General features: G+C 32.4%; 1 protein-coding gene across 7 annotated transcripts in view; it reads right to left on the bottom strand.

Annotated features, from left to right (window-relative positions):
- The window catches only part of Sh (Potassium voltage-gated channel protein Shaker), a 566,859-nt gene that overhangs the window by 194,769 nt on the left and 358,641 nt on the right, over positions 1 to 13,449 (bottom strand). For 5 of the 7 annotated variants that reach the window (XM_072543300.1, XM_072543314.1, XM_072543291.1 and 2 more), the window contains exon 1: positions 1,128 to 1,241. The exons of the other annotated variants lie outside the window; for them this stretch is intronic. In XM_072543300.1, coding sequence (XP_072399401.1) covers positions 1,128 to 1,192 — 65 coding nt within the window. In that variant the 5' untranslated portion in view covers positions 1,193 to 1,241. Of the gene's footprint in view, positions 1 to 1,127; positions 1,242 to 13,449 lie in introns of those variants that run through there. 7 annotated transcript variants of the gene reach the window in all.

Here is a 13,449-nt window from a genome sequence, read left to right as displayed (position 1 = left end):
CGTTCTAAACGTTTGGCATTTCTTTCCTCAGGTAGCTTAGCTTCCTCCGTGCATGTGTTGGTTGTTGCTCTGGAAACCTCAGAGTCTTCTAACATGATTGCCACAAATTGGTCGCATTGCTCCTATAGTGATCCTTTCCCAAGTTAATATGCTCCTTTTCTAACTTGGCTGCACCATACTGAAGACGACCAATAGTCAGAAATACATATATACGGTTGCCTTCCATCTTACACACATGTTTTATTATATTTTTTTTTTCTTTGTTGCGAGCTATGCCGATATCTTGTACCTTTATTATATATATATATATATATATATACATATATATATATATACATATATATATACATATATACATATATACATATATATATATATATATATATATATATATATATATATATATATATATATATATATAAAAACGTTTAAAACGTTTTCCTACGTTCTCCGATACCCAGTTGCCACTCCTCTCGATTCATCCATAAATAAGTCTTCTTCTATGTCTCTGTCTTTCATTTCTCTACTGATGCCTTCTCTCCAACTAAGGCGGGGTCTTCCCCTTTTTTTTCTACCATGAGGGATCCACATACCAATATCGTCTACTATTATGTATATATATATATATATATATATGTATGTATATATATATACATATATACTATAAAATTTAAGTTAGGGAAACTACATTTATATGATAGATGAGATAAAAACTACAAACATAAATCTTTAGAATAAATGTAAATTATTTATTCTTAACGTTTTGATTTCGAAATCAGAAATGGGCGAAAAAGTAATATTAACTAAATTTTATACGTTTATTTAAAATTGATTTGACTATTCCAAAAGTATCTTTAAGTCAGCTAAAGTCATCCTAACCTAACCAAACAAATATAGGTCAAAATAATAAATTAAAAAATCACTGGTACCCACCTAAAACTTAAAACCTTATTAAACAGAACATTAATATGAATTAAACTCGGCAAAGTCATCACTAAAACTAAGCCATTCAAATTTAGAATGTAAATCCGAACAAGATTAACATGTTTACGAAAATAATTTTTCGAACACTTAGATTTTTCTTACAAATATCGAGTGATTCCAGAAATATTACAAAAACAAAATACCTTTGATGTTTTCCTTTATTTTTAGGAACGATTGTGGCGAGCGCTGTGTCCCAAACCGCTGTCATTTTTAAAATTGAACACACATTGTGAACGGGTTAACAACAATAACAGTTGATATTTTCAAGAAAGTTGTTTATTGGAGTCCCGGAGATAAGCAATCTTCTAAAAGATAAGTGGTTTCCGGGTTGTTATACCTCTAGTACGCTATTTACAGCCTATAATTTATCACCGACGTAATCAAGAACTTGAACTATTTATTTTTTACACTTTTGCACAAAATCTTTTGTACAAAAATGTATATATTATATGAGGTGTCCCAGAAATATTTAAACAATAAAGCAATATTTGGCGTCCATATTTATTAATTTATAAATTCATTAACCTGTTTTATTGTATTTATCTTATTGTGATTATGACGTTTTCGTCTTTGTTTTTGATTAGCCTTCGTTTTACTTAAATTACATTGCTTAGATATATCTCCTATTTAAATATTGTCAATTTATTTTGATATTTGGTTTATTATACTGCAATAGTTGCTATTTCCACAGCTTTATGAGTTTTCGATTTTCTCTATCTTGTCCATGATAAATGTGTATGTTGGGGAGTGGCATGTTAAAACATTAAACACCCTTATTTTTAGATAGTACTGGTATTGTATATTTATTAGTACATAAGAGAGGTATTCAAGCCAAGCTAGAGTTTTCGTTCCGTTTATTTTATTAGTCTGATTTTTCTTAATCAGTTTTGTGATTTGTCCTAAGGATTTGTACTTAGTTACGTGTATTATAGTTATAAGCTCTAAGTTTATTAGTCCAATGCAAACTTATGGAGCTATTGCTTGGGTACCAAAAGTGCTACTGGTAACAGCGATTAACAAACTAAATCAGAATCAGCAGATGGCTTGTATAAATATAACAGGTGACATGAAAACAACACCAACTGCTGCAATGGAATTGGTTATTAACATCTTCCCTCTAGACATATATGTCAAAGAGATGGCAATCAATTAAACTTAATTATATTAAAGTTTGTCTTTGACAAATACTACAAAATCGAAACAAGACAGTATAGGGAGACAAACGTGGTAAGTTTGTATTGTATGTACACCGATGGTGTTTTAACTAGTCATTGTCAATTAAGCAGACACCTTCACACACTGGACTAAAGTTAATAATTTCACACTTGTACTGCGGGAGGTACGAATGAGAACCTACTACACCCACATAAGGGAGATGTTCCCTGGTTACTTGTCCACCATCCCAAAAATGACAGGTTGGACAATAAGTTAAGATCGACAGCTCCTGGGAGGATGCACATACACAATGAGGTCACAATGCGTCAATTGTTGTCTAAGTACTGTGGGACTTAACTCGCCCTCTCTACTCTTCAGATACAGTTACTTGTTGTATATTTGTTTGTATTACTGTTATTTTAAGATCTTCAACATAGTTTCAGTATTATTGTAGTTTTATAGCAGAAAAATAACTCAAAGAATAAACATATCATAGCAGATAACGCGCTGAACAATACTCTGTACATGTTGGACGAGTCTCTTATCTACTGTCTAGGCTTTATAATATATTTTTTGGAAATAACAGATACAATCTTTTTAAAGTAGTTGTATGCCTATAAATAGAAAAACTTGTGGATTGTTAATTTTAAAGAAGTCCTTTAGCCTTGTCGACTTTTCCTTACTGTAATCCATAAGATTAAGACTTATAAGAAAACCTATTATTCGTTCGGAGCTACGTTTTTTACCTGATCAGATTCAAAAACGACCTGTTCAAGTTTTTTATAACCATGTCAAACGATTATCCTGAAGGTCCAGACAAGAGGTTTCATCTGTATTTATATAAATGTCAAATCCCAAATGTAACACTTTGCTCGTTTTACAGAGATAATATCTGATTGATCACTATCCATTAAGAACACAAATGTGGTTAGTCTAAATTTAATTTTCCTAAGCAAAAAGACCATTTTCATACAGTGAGTCGAATATTGTAATAACATTTTTGCCTGCCTTTGGTCTGGAATATTCTTTCAGTCTTCCTTTTATTGCATTGTCTTAATTTGGAAGGTTGGCGAAGCAAACGGTAACTGTAGTTTTGGAAACTGCTGCACGGGACACGGGATAGGACAGCGATTTTCTGCGAGATGATGAATTAAAAGGTATTGTATTTTAATGGAATCATATTGGTGAAACATATTTAATACGTTTAGGAAAACAAAAAATTTTATTTTCCTAAACACTTTTTGATTTATTGCAATACTCACTTGGTATGGAAAACAATTTTTTTGGTTTAGGTCCTCTCAATAAATCACCTTCCGATATTATGACGACACCATCAGATAATGATACCTTTGAATCTGGCCATCACCGTGATAAATAAAAAAATAAGGGATTTCTTTTAGTAAATAAAAATGACAAACTTCAATCTGGCGACTGCCCAAAAACTTACATCGTTCAAACTGGTAGAACTTTTATCAAACGTACAGCAGAACATTAAAGGGGTTTCAATAATAGAAAAACAGACTCTACGCAAGCATTTCACCTTCTAGACGATAATCATTCTTTTAATGACGAATTTTAAATTCTTCAAATTCAGAATAAAGACCTTAAGCTATTGTTACTACAATCTATGGAAATCAACCAATTAAAAAATACAGGCAGAATTCTAAATTATATACATATCGGTTTAGAACGTCTTTCGATGTTGTTCGATACCTAAACACCATCTCTTTCTATCTTCGCAGTCGTTTGTTGTTAAATTTCTTTCGCTCATGGACTTGCTTACGCCGTGTTGCCATTCTAATCTGGGTCTTCCTCTTTTCCGTCGACCTATCGGTTGCCATTCTATTACTTTTTTGGGGAGTCTTGATGCTGGCATCCGTTGAACATGCCCATACCACCTTAATTGTTTCTTCTCTATATCTTGAGTTATATTTCCTTCTATTCCCATACATTGTTTTATTACATCATTTCTGATTCGGTCTCCTCTGGAAATACCTAAAGATCTTCTCATTGCATCCATCTCTACTGCTTCTATTCGCTTTTTGTTCTTTTCACTAATTCTCCATGTTTCAGCGCCATAAAGAAGAGTAGTTTTAATCATGATCTCATATATATTAAATTTCCTTCCTTTCGTTATCTCTTTACTCCACAGTATACCATTGAGACATCCTAAGACTTTCTTTGCTTGAGTGATTCGTTTTTCTATTTCTTGTGTATCAGTTCCTGTATTGTCAAAGGCAACACCCAAGTAGTCATAGCTCTGACAGCAGGAAATATGTTGTCCGTTTTCGAGGTCTATGTTATCTGACTCGTTTCCAATACAAAGATATTTGGTTTTTGTTGTACCTATTGACATTCATTCCCCAGTCGTTATATTCTTCTATCAGTTTTCTTAGCATGTACTGCATGTCTTCCCTGTCGGTCGCTAGCACTACCTGGTCATCAGCAAACTGGAGTGTATATATACATTCATTGCTAAGCTCTATACCCATCCTATGTACCTTTCTTTTCCATCTTTCCAATGCCACTGCAACATATATCTTGAATAAGGTTGGTGAGATACAGCATCCCTGTCGTAAGCCTTTTGTAATCAGGAATTCTTCCGTTAGATATTTTCCTGTTTTTATCTGTGCCTTTGAGTCTCTATATAGTTCTTGTACAGCATTTATCAATGTATGGTTGATGTTAGATCTTTTCAAAGTTGTCCACAGTTTTGTTAAGGGGATGTTGTCATATGCTTTTTGCAGGTCTACAAAAGTAATATGAGTTTCTAGATTCTTAGCCGATCTTTTTTCTATTATTTGTTTAAGACAAAATACGTTATCGGTGCACGATCTTCCTGCACGGAACCCGCTTTGTTCTTCCTCTTCATTGTGCTTATATTCTTCCTCGATCATATTTCTCAAAATTCGTCCATACAGTCTGCTCAGGGTGCTGGTTACCGATATGCCTCTATAATTATTACAATTCCTTTTGTCCCCCTTTTTGTGTATTGAGGACATGTATGCCGTTCTCCATTGTTCTAGTACTGAGTGTCCATTTAGACACTGATTGATCACATACGTTAATATTTAAAATAGTTTATAAGTTCCATTTTTAAGCATTTCAGCATAGATTCCCTCCCTAGAATTCTAAATTACCAACTTAAAACAAACAGCTTTCCCCTCCTCAACTTATTCAATTAAAGACTATAAAGTGTCAAACATACAAAACATAAGAAAAATAGATCACTTGAGAGAGGCACCCTGTCCGCAATAGCTGTATAATGTGCTGTACAACTGTGATAATAATTTAAAATAAATTTTATGGAAGTGTTGAAAACAAAAAACTTCAGTGTTTTATTGATGGAAATTCATAAAATGAATATCCATCAAGTAACGGTCCAATACATTACTTAAATAAAAATCAGTTTTTGTTACACATTTCTATTTTAATCGTAATCTTATAAAAATAACTACTCCACCTTTTATGACCTACGACCTATGACCAAAAAACACATAGAATTCGAATATTTTATTATTTTAAATAAGAAAGCTTACAGCGATTTTTAATATAGCCAAAAGTAATAATTAATAAAAAATAATAAATCAAAAGGTGGAGCATCTTTTACCTCCCCCTTTGGTCTAAATACAATAAAACATTGAAAAGTTCTAATTAAATTATTGCATGAATAATCCTGTATAGTATAGCGTCTGAAACAATTTAAACGGGATAAACTCGAAACAAATACAAAAAAATTACAAAATATAAATTGTACAAACTATTATAGATTGTAGAAATAATGTAATCGTAGAAACTAAATAATAATATAATTTTAATGTATAATTTTCAAGCCAATTTGTAAAAACACAATGTGCTTAGAAAAAAATATAAATACTAAATTTTTCTTTACACCATTATTATAAAAATATATTTATTTATTAAAAAAATATAATTTAAGTTAGCTGTGCGGGACAGCGGGAAGTCCCGCGGAATACGGGACGCGATATGAGACAACAATAATAGCTGCGGGACTGGGAAAAAGAAAATATTGATGAAGAAAAAGATATTCAGATGGGAACCTTACCATTAAAGTTTTTTTAATAAATTCATAAAAACACAATTGCAGTAAAAGAAATGTATTCGATAGTTCCTACAATAATTGAATTTATATTTGAAAAAATTACCAGAATTGCTTGACATGAAAGAATGTGAATGCTTATCATCTTACCTTACAGGAAATTACATAATACTAGACAATTTCTTTATGTAGTGAGAATAACATAAATATTCTCCTGTAATAGTACCGTTCAATTTAATAAAAAAAATCAACTTTAGATATGCAGATTTTTGTGTTATCCAATATTTATTTCTTTAAAAAATATTCTCATTTTGCCAGCCTTAGTTCCAACTCACCCCATAATTAAACTTTACTTATTGTTGCCCGTAATTATCCTTAGATTTTAATTTCAAGATTTGATTTTATGATTTAATGGGAATGCTGGAAGTAATTTTAAAGCGAGGTAGATTCCTAGATTGCTTTGAGTAATTACCTCTTTTGCTATAACGTTGCATTTGCTTGATTTGAATTTGTTATCCATTAGCTTCGTTTATAAATGCAACTTATTATTAGCATCAGTAAATTACCCGAAGCTCGCTGATGTCGAACTAAATATGTGGTTATGTTTAAGAGAGGAAAGGCAATTGCCAGGAATATAAAGGTTTAATAAGTTGGTATAGTTTTAGGAGAACATTTGAATACAAAAAAAATTAAACGGCCAAAATAAATAAATAAAGAAAAATGCAACAGAAACATAATTGTTTAAAACTCCTATTATATTTCGCAAGATATTATTGTCGTACGTCAATATCACATGTCGATTCCATACATCAATCAATGTGACATGTCATTATGATATGTATGTATTTTGAGTAGATGTATTAATACTGATGTATTCGACTTATATAGCATACGTCAATATTTCAATTTTAAAACTGATCATAAAAGTATATAAACTATTTTACATCTATTTTTAGTTAATTTTATCGTATATTAAAATATAGAACGAAAAACCCTGATAAGCTTTTTTAAGTCTTGACACCCATTCCAAAAATTTTAGTGAATTCACTGTAATCAACTTAAACGTTTCTTATATTTCACAAAATTGCTAAAGGGAATAATGTCCGTTGCATAAAAAGGATGATCAACTGGAGTGCAACAACTAGAGAGGCATTACTCTGTTAGCATCTGCGTATAAAATCTTTGGCAATATATTGTTTGAAAGTCTCAAATATTTTACAAAGGATATTGCTGGTACTTATCAATGCGGATTGACTGCTGGAAAGTCAACTACATATCAAATTCAAGCACATAGACAGAATCTAGAAAAGTCACTAGAATATAACATAGATACACACCATCTCTTCGTCGACATCAAAGCAGCCTGTGATAGTGTGAAAAGAACTGCATTATATAATGCAATAATAAACTTTGGGATCCCACCTGAGTTAGTTAAGTTGGCATAACTTACAATGCAAAACGTAAGCTCATGCGTTAGAATTGAAGGAGAAAACTCTATGTTCTTTGACATTAATAATGGTCTAAGACACGGGAATACGCAGGCGTGTCTTCTCTTTAATATTGCCTTGGAAAAGGCAATCAGAAAATTAAATATAATAATGAATGGAACTATTGTTAGTAGATCGACGCAAATTCTCGCATTCGCTAACCATATAGTTCTTCTTTTTATTGCGCCGTTTTCTTTTTAAAGGTTGGCGATCCAAATGGCAATTGTAGTTTTGGAAACTGCTGCACGAAAGTTTTCTGTGGATAAGCAATCAAACCATTTCCTGATTTCTTTCAGCCACGAGGTCTGGCATCTTCCAACTGATCTTTTGCCCTGAACTTTATCTTCCAATATGATTTGGAGTTTTTCATATCTTTTACCTCTCAAACATGACCCAAGTATTTTCTCTCTTTAATTATGCTGAGAAAGTCTTTTTGTTTACTTATGCGTCGAAGTACCTCACCATTGATAACTTTTTTTATCCATGGAATTCTCAGCATCCGTCTGTATATATAAATTTCAAAGGCATCTATTCTTTTTTCTGTTTCAGAGTCCATTGTCAAACTTTTACAGCCATACAGCAAAACAGAGAAACCGTAACATCTGATCATTCGAATTCTGAGCTCTAGTCTAAGGTCTGATCTTGCAAAAAATATTTTTATGTTCATGAGTGTATTCCTCGCATGTTCGATTCTTGAAAGAAGTTCTTGTTTTGAATTACACTAGCTGTTGATATTTGCTCCCAACGAGCAAATCGTTGACGATATAGTTATAGTGGGCAGAAGTATGAGAGACATGGTGCAGTGTTTTACAAGTCTTGCGGGCATGGCAAGTAAATTAATACTTGTGGTAAACGAGGAAAAAAACAAATTTATGTTGGTGGTTTCTAAAAACACCCAAAATATCCAACAGAGAATTCAAATTAACAACCATATCTTTGAGCAAGTCAAAGAACTTAAATATCTTGGATCGCTAGTAAACGTAATAAACACGACAAGCGATGAAAAAAAAAACGCATAGCAATAGCAAACAGAACTGTTCACGTTCTCCAGAAACATTTAAAAAATAAAAATATAAAACGTGCAGTAAAGCTCAATATATACAAGAACTTAATAAGACCGGTTTTAATCTATGGGGCTGAAACATAAACCTTATCTGAAAATGATGAAAGACTTCTTGGTATTTTTGAGAAAAAAATTTTTAAAAAGGTTTTTGGCGCCGTAAATAAAAATGGGCTATGGCGTCAAAGATACAACTTTAAACTAAATCAGTTATACACCAATCCAGATATTTTGAAATTCGTTAAAGTACAGAGACTTAGTTGGGCTGAAGAAGAAGAAGTAGAGGACGACCCCGAAGGAGATGGATTGATGATGTGGAAAAAGACCTACAGATTCTAAGGGTCAAAAGATGGAGGAAAGTTGCCAGGATTTGACAGGAAGGGGGACTTCTTTGTGAGCAGGCCAAGATCCACAACGGATTCTCGAGCTACTTATAATAATGATATTTCACAAAATACGTATTACGATCATCTAGTAACTGGGCATAAGATTAAACGTTTTTGACGTTAAACGTTAAAAAAGATGTAGATACCAGTAAGGTACTTCTTCTTCATATGCCGTCTTCATCATTGAAGGTTGACGTTTATGGTGACAAATAGTTTTTTTCAAAGCCTTGTCTAGTTACTAGTATTACGCAAATAGCAGAATTTTTTCTTGCAATACCCCGTTTTTCCTCTATTTTATTATTAATGGTCAATTGAGTAATATAGTACTTTTTGTTACGTAGCAAAGGACGCTAATAACTAATATAATCAGAGAGGTACGATTTGGTGTAAATGATTTATTGATGAAAAAACATAAGATGTCTTTATCTGCGGGGAAGATGGCACCACCTGAATTATGCTGATGACATAGTTTTGATATGAGGTGATCTAAGCAAAATCAACATCATGTTAGAAAAATGGAAATAGCCTGGAAAGAAATCGGTTTAAAAATAAATATCTTGGTAACATAATGAGAAATCAATATCGGTATGGCCTACTACAGCTTATATTGCAAGAAAAAGTACAAGGCAGAAGAAATTAGACTGGCAAAAAAAAATTCCTAGAGAATTCAAACTTTCGATACCGTTGCTCTAATAATAGCAAGTTATCAAATTGTTTAACAAGGAGATGCATCTTCTTCCATGACTCCTTTTACTCAGTATTATTTCTTGTATTATTAATTGCAGAAAGTTATAACGGTCCCACCTTATGACATGTCTTAAGATATTGCAATATTCTAATTTTGTTGGCATTTAAAACCTCTCTTCTTCCATTCTTTGGAACACCTCGACATTCATGACTCTACCCATCCAATTTATTCGTAATATTCTTTTGTAGGTCCATGAGTCTTTTTGTATTCTATATAACATTATAGATTTTTTCTGCTCCGTATATTAATTTAACATTCAACGTGCCTTTCTTTATATCATTTCTTCTGCCACCAGTACTGTTGTTACTCGATGTATTAATACCAGGCATTTAACAGGGATTTTAGTTAAGTTTCTGTGTAATATGACTCCCTGCTGGGTCTTCGTCTCCGATATCCATGATCAGTAACATTGTTACTTTCTCATATACCCATGACGTTTGTACTAGGTATATCCGTAAAGGATGTGTAATGTAGTGGTTTCCCCCTACTTTCTACATCCTTATGTCGTTAACGAAATTTGTGGTTCATTCAAAATGGTACTGCACCACTTAACAATTCATCCGCTCGCAGCCGTTGGTTAGTAAGTGGACTATTGCTTATACCGACAATCATTTCGTGAATTACCTATTAATCTACAGGAGGTATTTTGTTTCCTTTCTCCCACCGGTAAAATGGATCCGGCATACTTTTATCCGTCACCTGGGAGCGCACTCTTTACGGGTGACAGCTTTCCCTAAGATGTGTCACTATCTACCACTGAATAGATTAGTAGATCAATAGCAAATAAAATGAAAATAGCCGTTAAGAATAACAACAATTGCTATAAATATTTTAAAGAGTAATATTTTTACCTTCCATTACTCCGCTCCTAATTATCTCAGTTTGTTATACTATAGTGAAAATAAATAATAATTTTAACTGGCTTCCAAATAGAATAACTTTTATTCATTTCAATAACCTTTTTTATTGCTTTTTTCGTTTTACCCCTTTTGTATCTTGGTCCTATCCAACAACAATATATCTAATGAATTATTATATCTAATTATTAATTAGAATATTCAGATGATTTGTTGACTTATAGCAAATAAAGCCTTTGTAAAACGGTTAATATTAACGACATATAAACTGAGCACGCCCAGCTAAGTTTATAAAAATAAAAACTCCTAAACAAATTTATTTTTTTTTGTACCCTTATCTCTGGCTAAATTTTAGAGCAGTAAATTGGCAATCTTATGGTATATAAAGAAAATAATCGTATGTACAGTCACGTACACTGAGTTCAAGATTAGATTTAAGTAGCACCCTTAAGAACAACACTGTTGCCACACTTTTTAGAACGTGAACGTCGAACGAAGTCATTTACATAAATAAAAGAAAAGCCGGTAAATGTACAACAATGGATGGTTAAAAGGGAAAAAAAGAATAAATGCGATCTATTGGTATAAAACAATATACTCTTTTGTCCTATAACATTATCTATACACTTATCCACATAACAATACATGGAGAACAAATTAAAAACGTTGAAAAATATAAATATCTGGGTACAATAATTAACGAAAATAATGAGTACACAGACGAGGTTAAGGCAAGAATAGGACAGGCAAGAAATTATTTCAACAAACGGAAAAAAGTACTCTGCAGCTACTCAATTTCTTTAAAGATAAGACTTCTGAGATGATACGTGTTTTCCGTATTATTTTATGGGTTGGAGGCTGGGACATTATAGAAAGATGTTTTGGACAGATTAGAAGCCTTCGAGTTATGGGCCTGCAGAAGGATATTAAGATTAAGTTGGGTGGATAGAGTCACGAATGTCGAGGTGTTGAGAAGAATGGGAAAAGATAAAGAGGTTTTAAATACAATTGAAGTCAGATAACTGCAATATCTGGGACATGTCACGAGGGGCGAGCGTTATAACTTGTTGCAATTAATATTGCAAGGAAGAATACAGGGTAGAAGGAGTCGCGGAAGAAGATGCATCTCCTGGTTAAACAATTTGAGAGCTTGGTTTTTTTTCACATAAAGAAGAAGATACACTTACCTTCAGCATAGGAATTGACCCCATTCAGGATTTTAAATTGAAGTATCCTTTTTTACAAATTAAACGTGAATCCAAAATATGTAAGATGAGAAAGTGTAATAGGTGAGTTGTTTTACTTTAATATAAGAATAAAATTAATTTGTTGTACATGAAGTGTAGCAACCGAAAACATATTAAGTAGGATTTCCAAGTATGTTATAATCAAGGTTGTAGTTCATAGTATATATTTCTAATTTAGAAATTATTCTAAATGGCAGGTAGATTACTCGTTCATTCCTATCTCCGAATTCAACAAGTTATCTACAATTTTCTTGCCAATATGGGCAATGAAGTCGCCGACAATTATTTCGATTTCTTTTGGTTTTTTTTTTAATTTTTGATGTATCTCGCAATGGTTCTACATATTTGTTTCGTTTGTCTGCCAGAGGAATATATGCTTGGGTTTTATTTATATTGATGGGCTTGTTTTCCACCTATAACATTATCATCATCGCCATCATATTACTACTGTTTTAATGCCCTTTGTCTCTTTTATCAAACTGTTTATTTACAATCTAATCGTTACATTCTGTGTATTAAATAAACTTGTTGATGATGTTGGCTTGTGGGTGTTGCCGAATCACGTTGATTCATCTAACCAGAACTTCTGGTCACTGTATCTTTAGACTTCTAATTTTTGCTGGAGCATTAACAAGGTAGAGATTGTAGATTAGGTCATTTTCGTGATTTAACCCTCGAATCACAACGTGGGGTCGCCGGTGACTCCACCGCACTAATTTTTTTGACACGCGCGCGATTCTGATCAACCTGTAAGTTGGCCGCCCATCTATCTTCAGTATTTCACATGACTTGTAAGTGGTGATGCGTGTTTTTATGTACAAATGTTAGACGGAGGTGGAGTAAACACAATGGTTTTGTACAGACTGAAACATACTGATGAAAAAATTTCCCGTTCGAAATTCTTGAAGTCCTTAGCTGATGCATTAGTGCAAGATCATATGCAACAAAGAATGAATAATATATGGCTTCTGAAAAAGTTAAGGGAATCTATTTGTGATTATTTAGCATATCCAGCCAAAATACCCACTGTATATCCTCAGAAACGCAATCGTTCATGTTATTATTGTCCAAGAATAAACGATAGAAAAAATACACGATAAAAAAAAACGATAATTTAGTATTTGTGGAGACTAAATAATATAAGAATAAACTATTTAATTTTTAACTTGTTTTTTAATATGTGCTTTTATATCTTGACTCACTCTGTATATTAGTTTTGCTTATTGTTATATAACAATACATTTTCTGATTAGAAATCAAATCATTTAGTAAATTTTTTGACAAGTAACTTAAAATATTTAAATGTCTTTTATTTTGAAAAATATTTTCGGGTCGCCGGTGACCCCACCTTGTGAAAATCGTTCCACCAATTTCACCTTGTGGTTCTTTAAGATACTACGACTAAGATTTCTATTTTATCAGATAGAAATTCTTCTTTAAAGTATCTTCCCAAACATTTTCGACA

This window comes from Diabrotica undecimpunctata, chromosome 1 (genome assembly GCF_040954645.1).
Source record: "Diabrotica undecimpunctata isolate CICGRU chromosome 1, icDiaUnde3, whole genome shotgun sequence".
In the NCBI taxonomy this organism is placed as follows: Eukaryota; Metazoa; Arthropoda; class Insecta; order Coleoptera; family Chrysomelidae; genus Diabrotica; species Diabrotica undecimpunctata.
Note: the sequence above shows the minus strand (reverse complement) of the source record. Positions and strands in the feature narration are given on the sequence as shown.